This window comes from Balaenoptera ricei, chromosome 9, assembly GCF_028023285.1.
Source record: "Balaenoptera ricei isolate mBalRic1 chromosome 9, mBalRic1.hap2, whole genome shotgun sequence".
Lineage (NCBI taxonomy): Eukaryota > Metazoa > Chordata > Mammalia > Artiodactyla > Balaenopteridae > Balaenoptera > Balaenoptera ricei.
Window position 1 is genome coordinate 75583931 of NC_082647.1, and position 22578 is coordinate 75606508.

Here is a 22578-nt window from a genome sequence, read left to right on the forward strand (position 1 = left end):
AAAAAAGTCTGAAATAAATTCTCTGATAAGGATAATAAGGGACGCCTGGGACACATCCCCCTGGACTCCAAAGGCACCCAGGAAAGACAACTGGATTTTCTCTAAGAGAATAATGGACTCGTGAGCCAGGAATTCGCCTTAGAATAGCCAAGTTTACATTGAGCTAACTGGCTTAGAAGATGGACACGTAAGAAAAAGTAAAACCTTTATATTTTGTTAACTGGCTTATAAGATGAACATGTAAGAAAAAGTAAAACCTTTTCACGTGTAAAGTGACTTCTTACAGGTAACAATACAATTCGGAACCAGGACTAAAAATATTACAACCCACCCTCCCTCACGTTGATAATTATTACCATTACTTCTGGGTCGCTGTTAACATTCAGATCACTCTGCGTAAATCCTTCAAAATCTTCCATCTCTGAGTCAGTGTCCTCTCTAAAAATTCTTCTTAGCTCGTCTGTGAAGTATTTGGAATGGAAACGCACATCCTGCTAAATTAAAAACACACGTATGTCACGGAGAAAGAAAGAACAGAGGTTGGCAGGAGCTGGGGACAAGGGGAGTTACTGTTTAATGGGTACAGAGTTTCTGTGTGAGACGATGAAAACATTCCGGAAACCGATAATGGTGAAGGCCTCGAGACGCTGTGAGTAACGCCACTCAGTGTCTTGCAGGCAGGACACTGGGACTTACCGCACTTAAAAATGGTTAAAACGGTAAATTTTATGTAGGTTTTACCACAGTAAAAACACACGTATATATACATATTTTCCATAGTTTGTAGAAAGTTAGACCCACAAATTGAACAATTTCAAAACACCAGAATGGCCGCAGCCGCCATCAGCTGGTGTGCCCAGTAAGGGTTGATGGAATTCAGTTTCTCCCGCCGGGGCGGGCCATCAGGAGCGTCTGCGTTCACACAGAACAGAAAACACGTGGAGGAGAAGACCTGGCTCTGGCTCTTCCACCCCACACTGGCCTTCCTTTCCAACAGCCATCCCAAGCCGGCCCCTCCCAGGGGAGATGCCATCCTCCAGCACGCCTCGGGGCAGGAAAGGGCTGGAGGCTTCCACACCCGCCCCGCCCACCGCCGAGGAGAAGCAGTTGCTCCATCACCCGCTACCATGACGGAAAAGCTCCAGCCCTCCCACCCCCGGGAGTCCCTCTCCTGCAGGGGCTGAGAACCCGCCACCGCCGGCAGGTAGCAAGTGAGCCCGAGGAAAAGATGTTACACGGCTGACTCAAAAAGGACATGTTCCAATAATGACTTTTTCTTTCTTTTCAACTCATAAAAATAAATGGCATGCTTGAAAGAAAGGAGGGGAAAAGCAAGAATGGCAGTACAGAACGGAGACCCACAAACCGGCCTCCTCCAAGCTGGCAGCCAGGCCTGGAGTCCACGTCCCCCGCTGCCTCTGACGTCTCCCCCTCCTCCCCTGATGTCGGGGTGTGACCCCTCATCACAGCACATGCGGCTGGAGAATCGTTATCTCCCTGCCTGCCTTTTCCCTGACTTTAATTATATACTTCTTCGAGCTCAGATCATCAGTCTCTGGAGAAAAACAGACATAACAGACGAGTGGAAAAACTTCCCGGGGGAAAAAGAAATAAATGCCTATATCCGGCATTTTTTTAAGCTTAAAAACGTCTCCTGGGGCTTCCCTGGTGGCGCAGTGGTTGAGAATCCGCCTGCCAATGCAGGGGACATGGGTTCGAGCCCTGGTCCGGGAAGATCCCACATGCCGCGGAGCGACTAGGCCCGTGAGCCACAATTACTGAGCTTGTGCTCTGCAACAAGAGAGGCCGCAATAGTGAGAGGCCGGCGCACCGCGATGAAGAGTGGCCCCCGCTTGCCACAACTAGAGAAAGCCCTTGCACAGAAACGAAGACCCAACATAGCCATAAATAAATAAATAAATAAATGAATGAATGAATGAATGAATGAATGGATCATCACATTAAAAAAAAAAAAACTGGTTCATTCTTATATATATAAAAAAAAAAAGTCTCCTGTGAATTATTATGGGTAATTGGAGTGACTGTGCTCAGATGTAAATCACTTCGTTCCTTTGTTGATAGCTGTGGTGCAGCTGCTTAAAAAAAAAAAAAATTCACACACGAAAGGGAAGTTTCTTTAAAGTGAAATTCAAATTGTGCTTCAGGGAGACCAGCACCGGCACTGCTGCACGCACTACACACAAGTTCACGCGGCTTCCCTCGGCGGGTTAAAATGGATCCAGAGGGTGTGGGGTCCAGGTGGGGAAGCAGCAGGCCAGGGTCTGTCATGAAGGAAGAACGGTGCGCGGTTGGCTCCCAAGGAAACCCACCACCTCCGAGGGCAGGAAACATCTGGCTCGAGAGCCCTGGGCCAGCCCCTGCAGGCTGCTGCAGGGCAGTGGGGCCCATGTGCACACTTCAGCATCTACCCAAAGTCCCTGGCTGGAGCCCGAACAGGTCATGCCTGGAACAGCAGGTTCCAACCTGCCGGTCCTCTGGCTCTTTCTGTGCTTTGAGCTGGTGTCACAGGCAGCGGTCAGCCTGGGAGAGATCAGTATCTTTGGTGGCCAGTTCTGATAGAGAAAACAGCTCAGCTGCAGCCCTAAGCCAAGGCCCATGCTTTTATTCTCCCGATTTCACAGGTTGTAAAAACCATCTTTAATGGGGGTCTGTAACAAAGCGAACATCCACTCCACACAGTCTCCTGCGTCCCTGGTTACAACCCTCACACAGCTCTCTGTTCTCCGAAATCTGGCCATTATCCTTTAAAATCAGTACTAGACAGTATGTTGTGGGCTTTGGTGACCTGCATCTACCGTGATCAAGAACGTAAGCAAATAACAGATCAGAAGAGAAGCTAACAGAGTGGTGACTTTTTTTTATTTTGAAGCTCATGGGATGTGAAGAAACAGACTGGAAGTCATGGTGGCTGAACCAGTCAGACAAGTATCCCACCTCAGTTCCACCCCATGGGTGCTCCTTCGCCCATGGGCACTGGATGCGTGAAACAAGAGGAAAGGGACAACCCCAGGAAGCAGCCCGAGCCAGGGAAGCTGGAAAGCACCGTTCAAGTATGAGGCCCCTTCCATCAAGGAGCTTGTCATTTAGTAAGGGAGCTGGACAAGTCCACAGGTCACCATGGCGAGGATGAGTGTTGTAAGGGAGACACACGCAACATGGCGCACAGGAAGAAAGAAAATCCAGTACGACTTCGTGGAAGCAGAAGCATTTGACCGGCATCTCAACTGGGCTAGAGGCTAGAAAAATGCTGAGCGAGCACAGAGGCAGGACGAGGAGCCTGGACCAGTGTGCACAGGGGGCAGAACAGCACATGCGGAGGGGGTGGATGCAGTTTCTGGTCTCCTGCTGCAGAGCCCGCAGGAAAGAGCCGTGCAAGGCACGGGGCTGAGAAGTGGGGCTCCTACATTAGGAACATCCCAGCTCGGCCACTTCTCAGATGTGAGGCCTCAGACAAGTCACTTCACCTCCCCACACTTCACTTTCATCACCTGTGAAACAGGAGTAATAACAGCACCTGCACCGTCCCAGGGAGATAGTGAATTAAGGGCACTCTGCATGAACAGCATGTTGTCATGGGCCACGGAATGCATGCTGGGGTCAGACTCGGGAGCAGGGCTGGACTGGGGGCAGGTGTGAGGGCACAGGAGAAGGGGCAGTCGTCACAGCAGCAAGAGCGGCCGCTGCGTTCCTTAACGCCTGCCGCCCGCCAGGCTCGCGCTGGCGCTTCACACACGTCCCGCGCCGCTCAGAAGGCCACTCACGGTGGACCCAACAGGCTGCCCCTCACTGCCTGACCACATTCGAACGGAGGGGCTGGCGACTTCTGAACAGGGGAGGATGGTGACCAGAGCTCAGTTCCACACCCGCGGTAAAGACTATGAGAACCACGGCAGCTGAAGAGGGAAGAGACGGGAGGGACGGAGGTGAGGAATATGGCAGAAGATTCATCAACTCCTGCAAGGGAGTTGAGGAGATGGGTGAGGAACAGGAGGCGTCAGGAGCTCCAAAGTTGGAGACAAAAATGGGGGAAGACAGGGCTTCCCTGGTGGCGCAGTGGTTGAGAATCTGCCTGCCAATGCAGGGGACACGGGTTCGAGCCCTGGTCTGGGAGGATCCCGCATGCCGCGGAGCAACTGGGCCCGTGAGCCACAACTACTGAGCCTGCGCGCCTGGAGCCTGTGCCCCGCAACGAGAGAGGCCGCGACAGTGAGAGGCCCGCGCACCGCGATGAAGAGTGGCCTCCGCTCGCCGCAACTAGAGGAAGCCCTCGCACAGAAACGAAGACCCAACACAGCCATAAGTAAATAAATAAATTAATTTAAAAAAAAAAAATGGGAAAGACAGACAACCAGGGAGGGAAAATGGTGAGTTTCAGATCTCCCTTGAACAATGACGACGGATCCAAGTGGCTGTTAGAAATACACCTGGGGCTGGAGGGAAGAGCCAAACCACAAAGAACCAGGAGGCAACAGCTGAGACCAGGCCAGGCACTGAGATCATTAAGTGGAAAGGTCTGAAGATAAAATCTTGGAGAACATCCACAGATGGGGGCCGGAAGTAGAAGGGATGACAACCACGAACAGAAGGTGTAAGAGAGAGAGAGACCAAGGGGAGTGGAAGCAGGTGGCTGGGGGGGGCGGGTCAAATGCTGCAGAGGCATCGAATAAGGTGAGGACCACACACACTGCCATCAAGCGGGGGCTTCACTGACATAATTAACTGCCTGCCTTCCTCTACCTGCCCAGTGGAAGCTAGGTGGGTTTAACTCACAGCCTTTTAGGAGAGGCCAGGGTCGAGGGAGAATGAGGAATTTTGAGTGCCACAAATGAACTCAGAAAAAAATGCCACGGAAGCCTGGATACTTTGGCCATGCTCCTGCTAAATCACAACATAAACCTCCAGGAACCTACCTCTCTGAGAACTGCAGCTTGTGTCTGCCACAGATCAAAGGGACTAAAGAAAGAACAGTGCTCTCGCCAGCAATCCCACGAGTGAGGTGCGGACAGAGCCTCACCGCAGAAGCGCAGAGGCCATGTGTCTCATGGTAACCACACACACTCCTACACTATGGCTGGGGGATCAGCCCTCCCCCGCCAGCTGTGTGGGAGCGCTCCAAATACAGCCTGGCCACAGGCTGCAGCCCCGAGGTGGCAAAGAAAACGGATGTGATCACGTGAGGTCCCCTTTACTGAAAAAAAAATTATTGTACACAGAAAGGATTTAAACAGCAAAACTGAGCGAGGTACCCTCACCAGTTGCTTGAAACATGAAGGTATAACACTAATAAAATAAGATGCTCGACAATTAACTGATACCACCAATCTCAGACCATGTTCAAGTCAAAGAATATCCGAACCAAGATCCAAGCTTCCAGACGGATATGCCTGCCTTGAAAGGAGGCACCCATACCTGCTTCCCTGACTCCAGTGAGTCAAAACTATCGCAGCTCTCCTCTGATGACAGGGTTTCCATGGGAACATCGTCTCGGAAACCAACGAACTCTTCATCATCACTGGGGGCGTTAAAGATGTCAGCCACCTCTTTAGGGATCTGTTTGGATTGAAAAAAGGAGGATAATATCAGGGGCTGTTTTAATCACTTAGGGAAATTTTGTAGAGGAGTAGGAATTACCATCTCATGACTTTATCAATCTGCCATGGTTGCTCACAAGACCCCAGTAACCCTGAGCAAAATGTGCCTCAACTTGACACCTGATGGCAACCAGGAAAGTGGTGGAAGAAGAAGAGTTTTCTTTTTCAAATTCTAGAGATATATCCTATTTTACAAGGAGTGTTGAGGCCATGCCTAGATAAAAGCCATTTTTGATCTCTTGACAAAAAATAAGAAAATTTTCTCCTACAGTGGATGTCTTTAAATGTCATCCATGTTAAAAAAAAAAAAATTCCTTAAGACATCACTAAGCTCTTTTCTTAATTTCTACCTATAGTTCTTTATTTTTCTGTTCTTTGTCACATGAAAGTTCATACAATGAAATAAAGCTTTCCTTCTTTTCTGTATTCTGAATCAATCTTAGTTTAGAATTAATTCTGTTAAACACTATCACAGGCAATTATTCCCAGAGAGAATGTTGTCAGCACACTTAATCTAACAAATATGTATTTGCTGAGAGTTCAGTTTTGTACGCTGACTACCTGTTTGTTCCCAACTATTTCGAAAAAGTTCAAACACATAGAAAGGTGAAAGAATAGTACAAACATTTGTATATGCTTCACCTGGAGCCCCCCATTTGCTTTTTTCTCTATCTTTCAACAAATGTTAGGTTGAATCTTAGGCATTTGCTGATATTTGAATGTTTCCAACCTAGGAAAATAGTGATTTAAAATGCAGCAACCTAATCCATGTGTGTTTCAAGTAATTTGCAGACACCATACAATTCACCCTAAAATACTTCCATACACATCTCCTAAGAATAAGGACATTCTCCTGAAGAACCGCACAACCATCATCATACCTAAAATAATTAATATTAATTCAATAATATCATGTATTATGAATCCGTATTCAAATGTCTGCAGTGTGCCCAAAATGTCTTTCATAACTTTTTAAGGGCAAAAGGGATCCGCTCAAGCAAGAATCATGCATTGTATTTGATTGTTTTTTTAAGACATTATTTTTTGTTGCTTTTCATAACACTGACATTTTGTAGACAACCCAAGAAAACTGCCTTGTAGAATGTCACACATTCTGAACTTATCTGATTTTTTCCTGATAGACTCAAATATTATTGGCAACAATTCTATACAGATGACATGTACTTCTCAATGCATTGCATAAGGAGGCACAAAATGTCAAGCTATTCCCTATTAATTAGCAGTATTTTTAATTTAATTATAAAACTTTCAAATACTTTCCTAAGTAGATGGAATAGTATCATGAACACACATGTGGACACACTAGCAATTATCTGTCCATGGCTAGTCTTGTTTCATCTGTATCCCAACCCAACTGCCCTCCTTCCAAATTATTTTAAAGCAATTGTAGACACAGTATCATTTCACCCTGTGTTACCAGCAAATATACAGTCTGTGTCCACAGTTACTATTAACTTATTTTTTTCAACCCCCAGTGTATTTGTATCAGGATCCAAATAAGGCCCATACATTGGTCAATACGTCTCAAGTCCTTTCTCGCGTCGCCTTCATGTTTAACTTTCTTCTCGCAACTGATTTTTGAAGAAACTGGGTTATCTGACTGTAGAGTTTGCCAGAGTCTGGAGGTTTGTTTTTTGATTTTTGCAGCCCCAAGATGGTATTTAACAGAGTCCTCTGTTCCTCTGGATTTCCTGTAATTTGGTACTTAAATCTGGAGTCTCAGTCAGACTCAAGTGTGCTTTTCTTCAGCCAGACTCCTTCGTGGGCAGTGCTGCGTTCCGGCTACACATCGCATATAACATCTGGTTGTGTCTTTAGTGGTGATGCTGTTTGATCACCAAGTTAAAGTGGGATCTGCCAGATTTCTTCTTAGCAAAAGTGTCTTTACCCCTTTGTACTTATTAAGTAATAACTAGGATGATATTTGAGATTCTATGACTATCCTTCTCCCTGATAGCATTTCACTCAACAGTTTCGGTATCCATTGATACCCCTTCGCCTGAATCAATTACCACGTTAGGGGTTACAAAACAGTGATTTTCAAATACTATTCCTCCTTCATATGTTAGGTGGCATTCTCCTGTAATGTAATATTCTCTCTCTTCCGGTCTATCCCTCTCTCTCCCTCTTTCCTTCTCTCCCCACTCTCCCTCCCAGGTAGTTTCATGGATTGTTTTAAGTTAATGTGTTTTAACCCATTACTCTGTCATCATTCTTTCTGATACTCAGATTGTCCCAAATTTGGCTACTAGCAGCTCCTTCAAGCCAGCTTCTGTGTCCTTTTGACACAACCCTAATAGCCTCTGAGCACCTCCTTCTTTTCCAAAACAACAGGCGTGCCAAGCTAGCCTTGTACTGGCCCCAGACCCTGAATGAGCCATTTCTCCAAGGAGCCCTGGCATTTGGAAATCAAGCTCTGAGATCTAGGTGTGCTCCTTGCTAGTAAAGTATCATTGCTTTGCCTGGACAGAACAAAGGTGTTTTAAGTATCTTACATCTGAGTTCATTGTGACATCCTGAATTCAAACCCAACAAGACAGGATTCTTCTTCATCTCCCTCAACACGACGTTAGTATCTCCCTTCCCCGCAACGAAAACCCCAATTCCCAGTACTTCTCATACACCTACCCATTTGCTCTATCCACAGTACACACAAAACCGTTTCAGACAACACACCAATACCACTACCAACACCACTGCCAACAACAATCAAGTCCAAGATTTCTTTGGGGTTCTTGCTGTCCTCCGAACACAGTCCTGCTAGGTACTAGATCTTCTCCCTGAGATAACCAGACCATGGTTGTACTTGGAGATACGAAGATACTTTATATGTACTTCAGATTTCATCATGGAGTATATAAAAGAGATGCCCTCAAGGGTCAAGATTTTAATAAAATAATTTTTACTGCTACAGTAAGACATACTATGCGCAACATATTTTCTTTTAAAATTGGTGCACGGAGGTGAAGAATGAGATGACCACTAGTACACTTTGATGCCACTGCCTTGATTCATGCTGAGGACAAGCAGTTTTCTCTGCCTTTGCTTTTGCACATCAGTGCAAATAACAACACAGCAAAAAAATGCAAATAATGTCTTAACATTTTTTCCGGCCCCTCCTCCAATAATGTCTTAATATTATTATGACAATAACTTTGTCCTCATGGAACCCTGAAAGGGTTTCAGGGTTCCCCAGACCCCATTTTAAATAATGGCTACACTATTACACACAGAGTTGTGTATTCAGAAGTTACTTAAATTCTTTGGATTCTTTTTTTCTGTGCATTGAATTAATTTTATAGTCAGGTTCATTTGAGAGATCACTAATCCCTAATCTATTCATTTTTAGCATGATTTTAATGCTTCTTGTTTAAAAATGATTAGAAAGCTAGTGGGTCAACCAAAGGAAGTTTAACATTTGGTTTCTAGAGTACACAAATCCAGACACTGAATACAAGATTAATGATGTCAGAGAGTTAATTACAAACCATCTAATGAAATCACTTCAAGAGACCAACAGGCAGACACTTACAGAATTAGAGCTCCACTAACAGTAGAAAAAATACTGTAACATTTATGCTAAGGAGAAGCTCCTAAACAAACCTTAAATCTGAGATGGTTCTTGGGAGAAAAATTTACCTCTTAAAGAAGGAAGACTTTTAATTTAACAGTATTTGGCATGCTTGTCTTTTCAAAGACACCTTTCACTGTTGTTTAGTCAACAGAAACAACACACCAAGAAAATACTCTTATTGGAGAAACATAGATGACATTTATGAAAGTTTAAGTACATTAGACTTTACTTAACAATCATCGAGTTCAGTCCCTGAAGGGGCGCTTTTTTGACTTACCACCATTCTATGAATCCAAACACCCCGCTGGCCCAGAAGCTTGTTTTAACATAAAGAATTAAAGAGGAAGAAGCACCCAACGTAATGATCTTCTGGAAGCACATATAAGGAATGCAGAGGCTGTTGATATAAATAAATTGCTTCCACGGTCAACTGCATTAGCCCAGGGGCCACTGTCGCAACCGCCACTGCAGTGAGCCTCTGTCTGCCTAATTCCTTCTTACTTCTGTATCTGCTCCAGAGGTGCCAGTAGGGAGAGGCTGCAATTACCCATTAGGGACAAAAGGAAGCAATGAACTTTCAAAAAAGCAAAAACCACTACACATTCTTGGGGCACGCAGGGCTCTGTTTCTTGCTGCCCAACTTCAAAAGGCATTAAGAGAAGCATTTCAGACAGTCATAAGTCCCGGGATTTAGCAAAAGTCTGTAAAATATTCAAGTGTCTTCAACGCAACAAACTGTTTAACAGATGCAACAAAGAAGGCAAGATTTGCATGCGAGGGACCGAAAGGACCTGATAAAAGAGGATTCATAGGGACAGCCTTCTAATGTGAGACCAGTTAAACAATGTATCAACACTTTAGGCCCAAGGATTTGTCACTTCCCTGTTTCATTCGGCAGTGATCCACTCTGTAGCTATGTAGTCTAAACAGACTACAATGGACTTTTTTCTGCAAAGCTTATGTTCCATTTGACTACAACGCCAATTTTAAGACCTACCAAAAGAAACCAAAAAAATAAAGCAAATAACTGAAAAGAAAATATAAAATACTCCCAACCAATGGATTATACTTACAGTAGTCAAGCTTGCACAATATTAGGATAAGTGCAATCTAGCTAACCAGAAAGAAGTCAAGAAAATTCTCTTCTGAAACTGAAAAGACTTATTATTCATAACTTTTTTTTTTTTTTTTTTTTTACAATACACAGATTTCTTCCATTCCTTTCACACACACTGTATATATCTATTCACTGTGTCCTTGTTGGGATAACAACGTGAGTATCATCGAAGGTCAAGTGGGGCCCAAGATTCAATTCCTCGACCAGGACACAGACACTAAAATGGAGTCCTTGGCACCTAACACGGGCCTGGCCTAAAGCAGGTCATCAATAAATCTTTGTATGAAAATGACTACATCTGACGTTGTAGTCATTTTCTCAGGGAAGGTGTAGTTTCCTAGGAAAGGTGCACAGGGTCAAAAGGTACACTCTGTGACATTCCTATCCAAGAGGAATTAAAGATCTTCACCCAGAATTTCTGAGCATCTACATACAAAGTAGTCATATTCACAGCACCTCTTTCAGAAAGGATTGCAGATTTCACTTACAGGCCTTGCAAACTACCTTGGGGCTCATCTCGGGAACAAAGAACGCACATTGAACAGGCTTTGGGGCCAAGCAGGTGGGCAGTGAAGTCAGCAGCTCAGGGTAAGGCTACACTGGACAGCGGCGACATGAGTCCAGGAATGGCAGTCACTCCCGCACCCCAGCAGACCAAAGCTACAAAGGCACCGGGCTCAGTATGCCCAACCTTGAACCTCCCCAGAGAAGTGAGGACTCTGAGTCTTGGTGAGGAATCTCCCAGTTATAAAATGTCAGCTTCTAATGTAAGGACCAAACATCTACAGGCTGGATCTCAAACTCGTTCAGGGAAGGCACACAGAAGAGCTCACGGTGCTAAGTGGAACACCAAAGAAATTTTAAAAGCTGTAATTTCAAATGTTACTGACAGCGTATCTAACTAGTGTCTGCTAGTGATAGTACTGGACACTGAAGTGTTAATAAAATTAAAAGAAAAACTTTAAGTTAAAAATAACCCTTCCCTTGTTCATGGTAGCACTATTCCCAAAATCCACAAAGTGGAGGCAACCCAAGGGTCCATCGACAGATGAATGGCTAAACGATGTCATAAACACATACAGTGGAATATTATTCACTCTGAAAAATAAAGGGAATCCTACAAATACTGAATCATTACACTGGATGCCTTGAAACTAATACAGTGCTATAGGTCAATTATACCTCGATAAAAAATTTTTTTAAAAACAAAACCCACAACAGAGGCCTGAGATTCTGCATTTCTAACAAGCTCCCCATGCTCTGGCCTGCAGAACATGCTTTGTGCAAGGTCCAGCCCATTTTGTTCCTCTCTTATGAGATGTGATTCTTCCTACTTCATAATAGCAACTCATATGTAGAGCTTAACCTCCTTCCTACAGGCAGTTAATTCTCATGGCAGACTCTGGATCTCTTTAGCGTTTGTCTTTCTCACCCTGCCCCACTCCAGCACCAAGAATAGAGTCTTACATACTCTGAGGTCCTTAATAAATATGAATAATTGATACGCAGCATCAACTAGTTTGGAAAAAAAAGAAGGAAGGAAATTTTTTAATTGGGTAAAATTTTTTTAATCAAAGGTTTTCTATATCTCAAGGATATCTAAATTCATTCTTCCTGGATTGAAAAATACCACCACCCATACAGAAGGAACATATTTATCATCTATTAGTTGTTTTTTTTTGTTTTTTTTTTTTAATTTTTATTTATTTATTTATTTATTTATTTATTTATTTATGGCTGTGTTGGGTCTTCGTTTCTGTGTGAGGGCTTTCTCCAGTTGCGGCAAGCGGGGGCCACTCTTCATCGCGGTGCGCGGGCCTCTCACTATCGCGGCCTCTCCTGTTGGGGAGCACAGGCTCCAGACGCGCAGGCTCAGTAATTGTGGCTCACGGGCCCAGCTGCTCTGCGGCATGTGGGATCTTCCCAGACCAGGGCTCGAACCCGTGTCCCCTGCATTGGCAGGCAGATTCTCAACCACTGCGCCACCAGGGAAGCCCCCATCTATTAGTTTTTGAAACAAAAGAAACTTGAGATTCTCTTTAAGGCCAATTTATTCAAAAGTTGATTTTGATAAAGCTTCAGGAAATGTTTCTTATTCCAGGAATACTAGTGTGTATTTCACCTGGAAACATGTTTCATTTAAAGCCCTAAGGAGCAGTACAAAAGAAATTCCTATACACTACTGCATTTTCCTCATTAAGTGTTCTGAAAGCAATTTTGAGAGCAAGAATGGCAGAATTTGTAGGGTGTACTATCTTGCATCTGTGTAAGGAGACCCTTTACACAGAGGAAAACATTCCTTCAACCCACTACGAAGGGGGTTGTTTCGTATCATTTTCTCCATAAACAACATCATTTCCCTAAATCTCTTATGATTAAATTGGTTGGGTCATAAAAAATGCACATATCCTGCACCATTTACAAAAACTAACTCAAAATGGATCAGATCTAAATATAACACCTAAAACAATAACACTTCTAGAAGAAAACTGGAGAAAATCTTTGTAACCTTGGGTTACGCAAAGAATTTTTAGATAAAACACCAAGCACAATACAGATTTTTTAAATGTATAAATTAGACAATTAAAATCAAGAACTTCTACTCTTCAAAAAAGACTCTTAAGGGAATGAAAAGCCAATAGACTAGAAAAAAATACCTGCACATCATTTATCTGATGAAGGACCTATACCCAGAATATATAAAGAACTCTCAAAAGCTCAATAATAAAAACAAATAACCCAATTAAAAAACAGGCAAAAGAGGTGAGCAAACACTTCACCAAAGATAAATCGATGGCAGATGAGCACATGAAAAAATTTTTGACATGCACAGTCATTAAGGAAATGCAAATTAAAACTACAATGAGATATAACTATCTACCTAGCAGAATGGCTTTTAAAAAACCTGACAATACCAAGTGCTGACATGGATGTGGAGCAACTGGCCCTTTCATAAACTGTTAGTAGAAATGCAAAATGGTATAGCCACTTTGGAAAACAATTTGGCAGTTTCTTATAAAGTTAAACATACACTTAGCACATGATCCAGCAAACCTGCTCCTAGGTGTTACCCAAGTGAAATGAAAATTATGTTCACACAAAACTTGCAATTAGCAGTTTTATTTCCAAACCTACAAACAATCCAAGTCAACCAGGGAATGGATAAAACAAACTGCGGAACATCCATACCACAGAATTTAACTCAGCAATAAAAAAGAATAAATTACTGACAGACACAACAAAATGAATAAAGCTCATCACTATGCCAAGTGAAAAAGACTATACGCTGTCTGATTATACTTATAGGATATTTTGGAAAAGACATAACTATAGAGAAAATAAACAAATCAGGAGTCAAGATGGCAGAGGAGTAGGAGGACGTGGAGTTCATCTCTCCCCACAAATGCATCAAGAATACAACTATAAGTGGAACAATTCTCACAGAACACCAGCTGAACACTAGCAGAGGACCTTGGACACCTAAAAAGAAAGATCCCCATGTAACCAGCTGCGGAAACTGCAAATTGACACCCCCGTGACCAGCTTTGTAAACTGAGCGCCTACAGAACATCTGAACAGACAGCGAGTGCTCCCGCAGCCAAGATGGGTCTAGCTTTAGCAGCTGTAGACTTTGTAGGCATATACACAGAGAGGCTGGGCCAGACCAGAGTCTGGGCTGCTCCCACAGTGGGTCCAGATCCATGATCACTGCAATCCCGGGACCTGACTTCAGTGGATCTATATCTACGCTGGTGGCCTGGTGAAAACAACGTCTGAAAGACACCAGGGCCAACTGCCGGCATACCCACAGTTAAGGTGTGGCCAAGAGCACTGCCAACAACAGTGTAATCTGAGAGCTCGCACAACGGGTGAAAGGTGACACAACAGATCACACCCACAGGTGAACAGCTCCAGAGGAGAAATACTCAGTGGCTTCCCTCCCAGTGGGAGTGCTCCAATCCCACCTACCTCACACTGCAGATCAGAAACACAGCTAAGAAACAGATCTGGGGGCCTCTACTCCAACAACTAGGGAGCAGACTCCACCTCTGACAGGGCAGTGATAATCACAGAGCAAAGGGGAGGCCAGTGCAGGCCTGGCCACCACAACATCAGTCACACCTCCTATCAAGGAGATAATGGCCAAAAAACAAACCCAAAACAATTAAGAAAAGGGCAATAGAAATATACATATTGATAATTACCTTAAATGTAAATGGACTAAATGCTCCAACCAAAAGACACAGACTGGCTGAATGGATACAAACACAAGACCCATATATATGCTTTTTACAAAAGATCCTCTTCAGACCTAGGGACACATACACACTTAAAGTGAGGGGATGTAAAAACATATTACATTCAAATGGAAATCAAAAGAAAGCTGGTGTAGCAATACTCATAGCAGACAAAATAGACTTTAAAATACGGACTAAGAGACAAGGAAGGACACTACATAGTGATCAAGGGATCAATACAAGAAGATATAACACTTGTAAATATATATGCACCCAACATAAGAGCACCTCAGTATATAAAACAAACAGTAACAGCCATAAAAGGAGAAACTGACAGTAACACAATAATAGTGAGGGACTTTAACACCCACTTTCATCAATGGACAGACTATCCAGACAGAAAAATCGACAAGGAAACACAGGCCTTCAATGACACATTAGACCAGACGGACTTCATCGACATTTATAGAGCATTCCATCCAAAAACAGCAGAATACACATTCTTTTCAAGTGCACATGGAACATTCTCCAGGATTGATCACATGGTGGGCCACAAAGTAAGCCTCAGTAAATTTAAAAAAGTTTAAATCATATCATCTTTTCTGACCACAATGCTATGAGATCAGAAATTAACTACAAGAAAAAAAAAAAACTGTAAAACACACAAACACATGGTGGCTAAACAATATGTTACTAAACAATCAATGGATCACTGAAGAAATCAAAGAGGAAATTTTAAAAATACCTAGAGACAAATAACAACAAAAACACCACGATTCAAAACCTATGGGACACAGCAAAAGCAGTTCTAAGAGTGAAGTTTATAGCAATACAATTTTACCTCAGGAAACAAGAAAAATCTCAAATAACCTAAACTTACACCTAAAGTAAGCAGAGAAAGAACAAACAAAACCCAAAGTTAGAAGAAGGAAAGAAATCATAAAGATCAGAGAGGAAATAAATGAAACAGAGATGAAGAAAACAACAGAAAAGATCAATGAAACTAAAAGCTGGTTCTCTGAAAGGATAAACAAAATCGATAAACCTTTAGCCAGACTCATCAAGAAAAAAAGGGAGGGTTAAAATCAATAAAATTAGAAATGAAAAAGGAGAAGTTACAATTGACACCACAGAAATACAAAGTATCATAAGAGACTACTACAAGCAACTGTATGCCAATGCAATTGACAACCTAGAAGAAATGGACGATTTCTTAGAAAGGTACAATCTCCCAAGACTGAACCAGGAAGAAATAGAAAATATGAACAGACCAATCACAAGTAATGAAATTGAAACTGTGATTAAAAAACTCTCAACAAACGAAAGTCCAAGACCAGATGGCTTCACAGGCGAATTCTATCTAACATTTAAAGAGTAGTTAACACCTATCCTTCTGAAACTATTCCAGAAAGCTGAAGAAGAAGGAACACTCCCAAACTCATTCTATGAGGCCACCATCACCCTTATACCAAAACCAGACAAAGATACCACAAAAAGAGAAAATTACAGGCCAATATCACTGAAACATAGATGCAAAAATCCTCAACAAAATACCAGCAAACTGAATCCAACAACACATTAAAAGGATCATACACCACAATCAAGTGGGATTTATCCCAGGGATGCAAGGATTTTTCGATATCTGCAAATCAATCAGTGTGATACACCACACTAACAAACTGAAGAAAAAAACCCATATGATCATCTCAACAGATGCAGAAAAAGCTTTTGACAAAATTCAACACCTATTTACGATAAAAAACGCTCCAGAAAGGGGGCATAGAGGGAACATACCTCAACATAATAAAGGCCATATATGACAAAACTAAAGCTAACATCCTACTTAACGGTGAAAAGCTGAAGGCATTTCTTTTGAGATCAGGAACAAGACAAGGATGTCCACTCTCACCACTTTTATTCAACATAGTTTTGGAAGTCCCACCATGGCAATGAGAAAAGAAAAAGAAATAAAAGGAATCCAAATTAGAAATGAAGAAGTAAAACTTCACTGTTTGCAGATGACATGATACTATACATAGAAAATCCTAAAGATGCTACCAGAAAACTACCAGAGCGCATCAATGGATTAGGTTAATGTGCAGGATACAAAATTAAAACATAGAAATCTATTGCATTTCTATACACTAACAACAGAAGATCAGAAAGAGAAATTCAAGAAACAATCCCATTTACCATCTCATTGAAAAGAATAAAATACCTAGGAATAAACCTACTTAAGGAGGCAAAAGACCTGTACTCCGAAATCTGTAAGATGCTGATGAAAGAAATCGACGATAACACAAACAGATGGAAAGATATACCATGTTCTTGGATTGGCAGAATCAATACTGTCAAAATGACTATACAACCCAAGGCAATCAACAGATTCAATGCAATCCCTATCAAATTACCAAGCATTTTTCACAGAACCAGAACAAAAAATTTTTAATTTCTATGGAGACAAAGAAGACCCTGAACAGCCAAAGCAATCTTGAGAAAGAAAAACGGAACTGGAGGAATGAGGCTCCCTGACTTCAGGCTATACTACGAAGCTACAGTCATCAAACCAATATGGTACTGGCAGAGAAACAGAAATACAGATCAATGGAACAGGACAGAAAGCCCAGAAATAAACCCACGCACCTATGGTCAATTAATCTTCAAAAAAATAGGCAAGAATATACAGTGGAGAAAAGACAGTCTCTTCAGTAAGTGGTGCTGGGAATACTGGGCACCTACACGTAAAAGAATAAAATTAGAATATTCTTTAACACCATACACAAAAATGAACTCAAAGTGGGTTAAAGACCTTAATGTAAAACTGGATACTATAAACTCTGAGAGGAAAACATAGGCAGAACACTCTTTGATATAAACTGCAGCAATATCTTTTTGGATCCATCTCTTAGAATAATGGAAATTAAAACAAATGAGACCTAATGAAACTTAAAAGTTTTTGCACAGCAAAGGGAATGATTAAAAAAAAAAGAAAACAAAAAGACAAACTATGGAATGGGAGAAAATATTTGCAAATGATGCAACTGACAAGGGCTTAATCTCCAAAATACACAAACAGCTCTTACCACTCAACAAAAAAAAACCAAACAATCCAATTGAAAAACAGGCAGAAGACCTTAACAGCATTTCTCCAAAGAAGACATACAGAGAGCCAGTAGACACATGAAAAGAGGCTCAATATCACTAATCATTAGAGGAATGCAAATCAAAACTACAATGAGGTACCACCTCACACTGGTCAGAATGACCATTATCAAAAAGTCTACAAATAACAAATGCTGGAGAGGGTGTGGAGAAAAGGGAACCCTACACTGCTGGTGAGAATGTAAGTTGGTGCAGCCACTATGGGAAACAGTACGGAGGTTCCTTAAAAAACTAAAAATAGAATTACCATATGATCCAGCAATCCCACTCCCAGGCATATACCTGGACAAAACTATAATTCAAAAAGATACATGCATCCCTATGTTCATAGCAGCACTATTCACAATAGCCCAAACATGGAAACAACCTAAATGTCCATCAACAGATGAACAGACAAAAAAAGAAATGGTACACACATACAATGGAATATTACTCAGCTATAAAAAAGAATGAAATGATGCCATTTGCAGCAACATGGATGGACCTAGAGATTATCATACTAAGTGAAGTAAGTCAGAGAAAGACAAATAATCATATGATATTGCTTACATGTGGAATCTAAAAAGAAATGATACAAGTGAACTTATTCACTAAACAGAAACAGACTTACATACTTAGAAAACGAACTTACAGTTACCAAGGGGAAGGTTGGGGGCATAGATTGGGAGTCTGGGATTGACATGTACACTCTGCTATATTTAAAACTGGTAATCAACAAAGACCTACTGTATGGCACAGGGAACTGTGCTCAATATTCTATAATAACCTAAATGGGAAATGAACTTGAAAAACAATAGATACATATACATGTGTAATTGAATTACTCTGCTATACACCTTAAACTAACACAACATTGTGAATCAACTATAATGCAATAAAAAATAAAAATTTTTTTAAAAAAAGAAACATTCACCTTCAGAATGGCAGGAACTTACGTGGCATTTATACTCACCTTCGCTCCGCCCCCTTCACAAGGCAATTTCTGGTCTGGAGGATGCTGAGCCTAGTTTCCAGTTCCCTTAAACTGGAGGGAGCAAAGCAGACACTGACTGCAACATTCTAACCAGTCAAGGGGGCTGCCTGATGGTCCCTGTCTCACCTAACTCAGTCTCAGGTGAGGAAAAGCTCCAGCCATTGCTCATGAAAGCTGCAGGGGACTACACATCTGCAGATGCCTGGGACAAGAGTTTATGCATGGAGAAATACAACAGTCCATCTAAAGCTCCAAGGAAAAGCTTGGGTAAAACTTCTTGGGAAATTAAGATATTCAAAAGAAGCTGTGTATATGGGAGAACTGAGAAAGCCACACATAGCCCAAATAGATACATTCTCAAAAAAGATGTGAGAAAACCTTAAGCTTTCGGGCTCAGAGCATGGCCAGCCAATCAGTGAATGGTTTCCCTGGCATACAGCCAGTCTTTAAACACTGGAAAAGGTAGCAGTTTCTCAAATACCCAACTTTTGACAAAGAGCAAAGGCATACAAAGAAACAAAATTGAAAGGAACAAAATAATAGGTAGAAACAGATGTCCCTAAGGAAGCACAGACTGGGGACTCACTAGACAAAGGCAACTGCCTTAAATATGCTCAAAGAGCAAAAAGAAAACACAAAGAACTAGGGTAAATCAAGAAAATGATTTATAAGCAAAAGGGTGATATCAATAAAGAGACATACATTATAAAAAGGAAAAGAAACAGAAATTTTGGAGAAAACGTAATAACTAAATTGAACATTTCCCTAGAGGAGTACAAAATCAGATTGATGAGGCAAAAGAATCAGAGATTTGACAAAATAATGGCCAAAAAATTCCCCAAATTTGATGAAAGACATGAATTATAGAAATGCCAAGTAGGATAAACCCAAGAGATCCACACTGAGGCACATTTTAATCAAACTGTTGAAAGAAAAGAGAATGTTGAAAGCAGCAAGAGAAAAGCAACTCCTAACAAGGGATCCTCAATAAGATTACCAGCTGATTGCTCAGCAGAAACTTTGGAGGGCAGAGGGCAGTGGAATGACATATTTAAAGTGCTGAAAGTAAAAACTGTCAACCAAGAATTCAGTATCTGGAAAATTGTCCTTCAAAAATGAGAGAGAAATTAAGACATTACCAGATAAACAAAAACTGAGAGAGTTCATTACTACTAGACCTGCCCACAAGAAATCCTAAAGGCAGTCCTTCAGGTTGAAATGAAAGGACAGTAACTCAAAGCCGTACAAAATATAAAGCTTTCAGGTAAAGGTAAATACATAAACAAATATAAAACCCAGTATCATTGTAAATTTGTTTTGTAACTCCACTTTTTATTTTCTATAGGATTAAAAAAACACGAATCTATGTTTGTGGGTACAAAATGCATAAAGATGTCATTTGTGACATCAACAACAAAGAGGGGGACAGAGTTGTATAGGAAAAGAGCTTTTGTATGCCACTGAAGTTAAACTGATATCATTCAAATTAGATTGTTTTAATTTTAGAATGTTATATGTAACCCGCATGGTAACCACAGAGAAAATATCTACAGAATACACACAAGAGGAAATGAGAAGAGAATCAAAACATGTCACTACAAAGAAATCAACAAAACACAAACACAGGCAGTAATTCAAGAAATGAGGGTCAAGAAAGCTAGAAGACATACAGAAAAGAAAAAACAAAATGGTAAAAGTCAAGTCCTTCCCCATCAGTAATCACTTTAAATACAAATGGATTAAACTCTACAATCAAAAGATATAGATTGGCAGAATGGATTAAATAACAGGATCCAACCATATGCTGTCTACAAGAGATTTACTTCAGATCTAAAAACACAAACAGGTTGAAAGTGAAAGAAGGGAAAAAGATATCCAACGCAAGTAATAACCCAAGAGAGATCAATACTAATATCAAAATAGATATTAAGTAAAATTAATAATAAGAGACAAAGAACATTACATATTGATAAAAGGATCAACTCATCAAGAAGATACAATAATTATAAATATGTATGAATCAAACATCAGAGCTTCAAAATACATGAAGAAAACATGGACAGAATTGAAAGAAATAGTTCTACAATAATAGTTGGAGATCTCAATACCCTACTTTCAATAATGTATAGAAACCCAGTGAGAAGATCAGTAAGGAAAAGGAATTGAACATTATAAACCAACTAGAACAGACATATACAGAACCTTCCAACAGCAGAATATACATTTTCCTCAAGAGCACATGGAAAAGTCCCCAAGACAGACCATATGTGACACTACAAAACGAATATAAATTTAAAAGATTAAGATCATACAAACTATCTTTCCAATCATAATAAAACTAGAAATCAATAACAGAAGAAAAACTGGAAAATTCACAAATAAGTGGAAATTTAAAAACACTCTTTAGCAACCAGCGGGTCAAAGAAGAAAACACAAGGGAAATTAGAAAATACTTTCAAACAAACGAAAGTGAAAGCAAAATGTACCAAAACTTATAGGGTGCAGAGAAAGCAATGCTAAGAAGGAAATTTATAGCTATAAACATTTATATGAAAAAAGAAAGAAAGTTTGTTGGTTAATATAAAAAACCAACAAACTAATTTTATACCACAAGGAACTAGAAAAAGTACAGCTAATAAACCCAAAGGTAGCAGAAGGAAGGAAATAAAGATTACGGCAGAGATAAAGAATAGAAAACCAATAGAGAAAAATCAGTAAAACCAAAAGTTGGTTCTATGACAGTAACAAAACGGACAAACTTTTAGGTAGATTGACTAAGAGAAAAAAAGACAGAAGATCCAAATTATTGAAATAAAGCAGGTTCATTACTACCAACTGTGCAGAAATAAAAAGGATAATAAAAGAGTACTATGAACAATTATACGTCAACAAATTGGGCTAGCTAGATAAAATGGGTAAATTCCTAAAAACACACAACCTTCCAAGACTGATTCCTGAAGAACAGAAAACCCAAAAAGACCTCTAACTAGTAAGGATTTGAATCAATAATGAAAAACCTCCCAACAAAGTAAATCCCAGGACCAGAATTCTGTTTAACATTTAAAGAAAAATTAACACCGACCCTTCTCAAACTCTTCAAAAAAAACTGAAGAAGAGAGAATACCTCTTAACTCATTCTATGAGGCTGGGATTACCCTCACAGCAAAGCCACACAAAGAACCTACAAGAGAAGTACAGAGCAATATCCCTTATGATGCAAAAATCCTCAACAAAATACTAGCAAACCAAATTCAGCAGCACAGTAAAAGGACTATACAAGATGACCAAGTGGGATATACTTCTGGAATGCAACATCATTCAACATATGAAAATTGATCAATGTAATGCACTACATTAACCTGATGAAAGAAAAAAAACATCTCAACTGACGCAGAAAAAGCATTTGACAAAATGCAATACACTTTCATGGTTTTAAAAAAACTCAACAATCACCAACCTAATAAAGGCAATACGTGAAAAACCCACAACTAATATCATACTCAATGGTGAAAGACTGAAAGCTTTCCCCTAAGATCGGGAACAAGACAAGGACACCCACTTTCACCACTTCTATTCGACATAGCATTTGAAGTTCTAATCAGAGCAATTAATACAACAAAAATAAATAAAAGACATCTGAATTGGAAAGAAGGCAGTAGAATTATCTATTGGCAGGTGACATGACCATCTATGTAGAAAATCCTAAAGAGTCCACAAAAACTGTTAGCACTAATTAACGAATTGAATACAAATCAGTAGCATTTCTATACACTAACAATGAACAATCCGAAAAGGAAATTAAGAAAACAATTCCATTTATAAGAGCATCAAAAAAAAAAAAACCCTTAGGAATTTAACTTGGGCCACAAGGCTAAAGATTT

The 22578-nt window shown here is 40.7% G+C and overlaps 1 protein-coding gene across 2 annotated transcripts in view; it reads right to left on the reverse strand.

Moving 5' to 3' along the window:
• CDCA7L (cell division cycle associated 7 like) overlaps window positions 1-22578 on the reverse strand; it is a 50886-nt gene that overhangs the window by 9529 nt on the left and 18779 nt on the right. Inside the window, exons 2-3 of one of the 2 annotated variants that reach the window (XM_059933977.1) lie at window positions 5431-5571; window positions 357-491 (exon numbers count right to left, since the gene is read on the reverse strand). In XM_059933977.1, the coding sequence (XP_059789960.1) occupies window positions 357-491; window positions 5431-5571 (276 nt within the window). Of the gene's footprint in view, window positions 1-356; window positions 495-5430; window positions 5572-22578 lie in introns of both variants that reach the window. The other variant, XM_059933976.1, reaches the window with a different exon arrangement.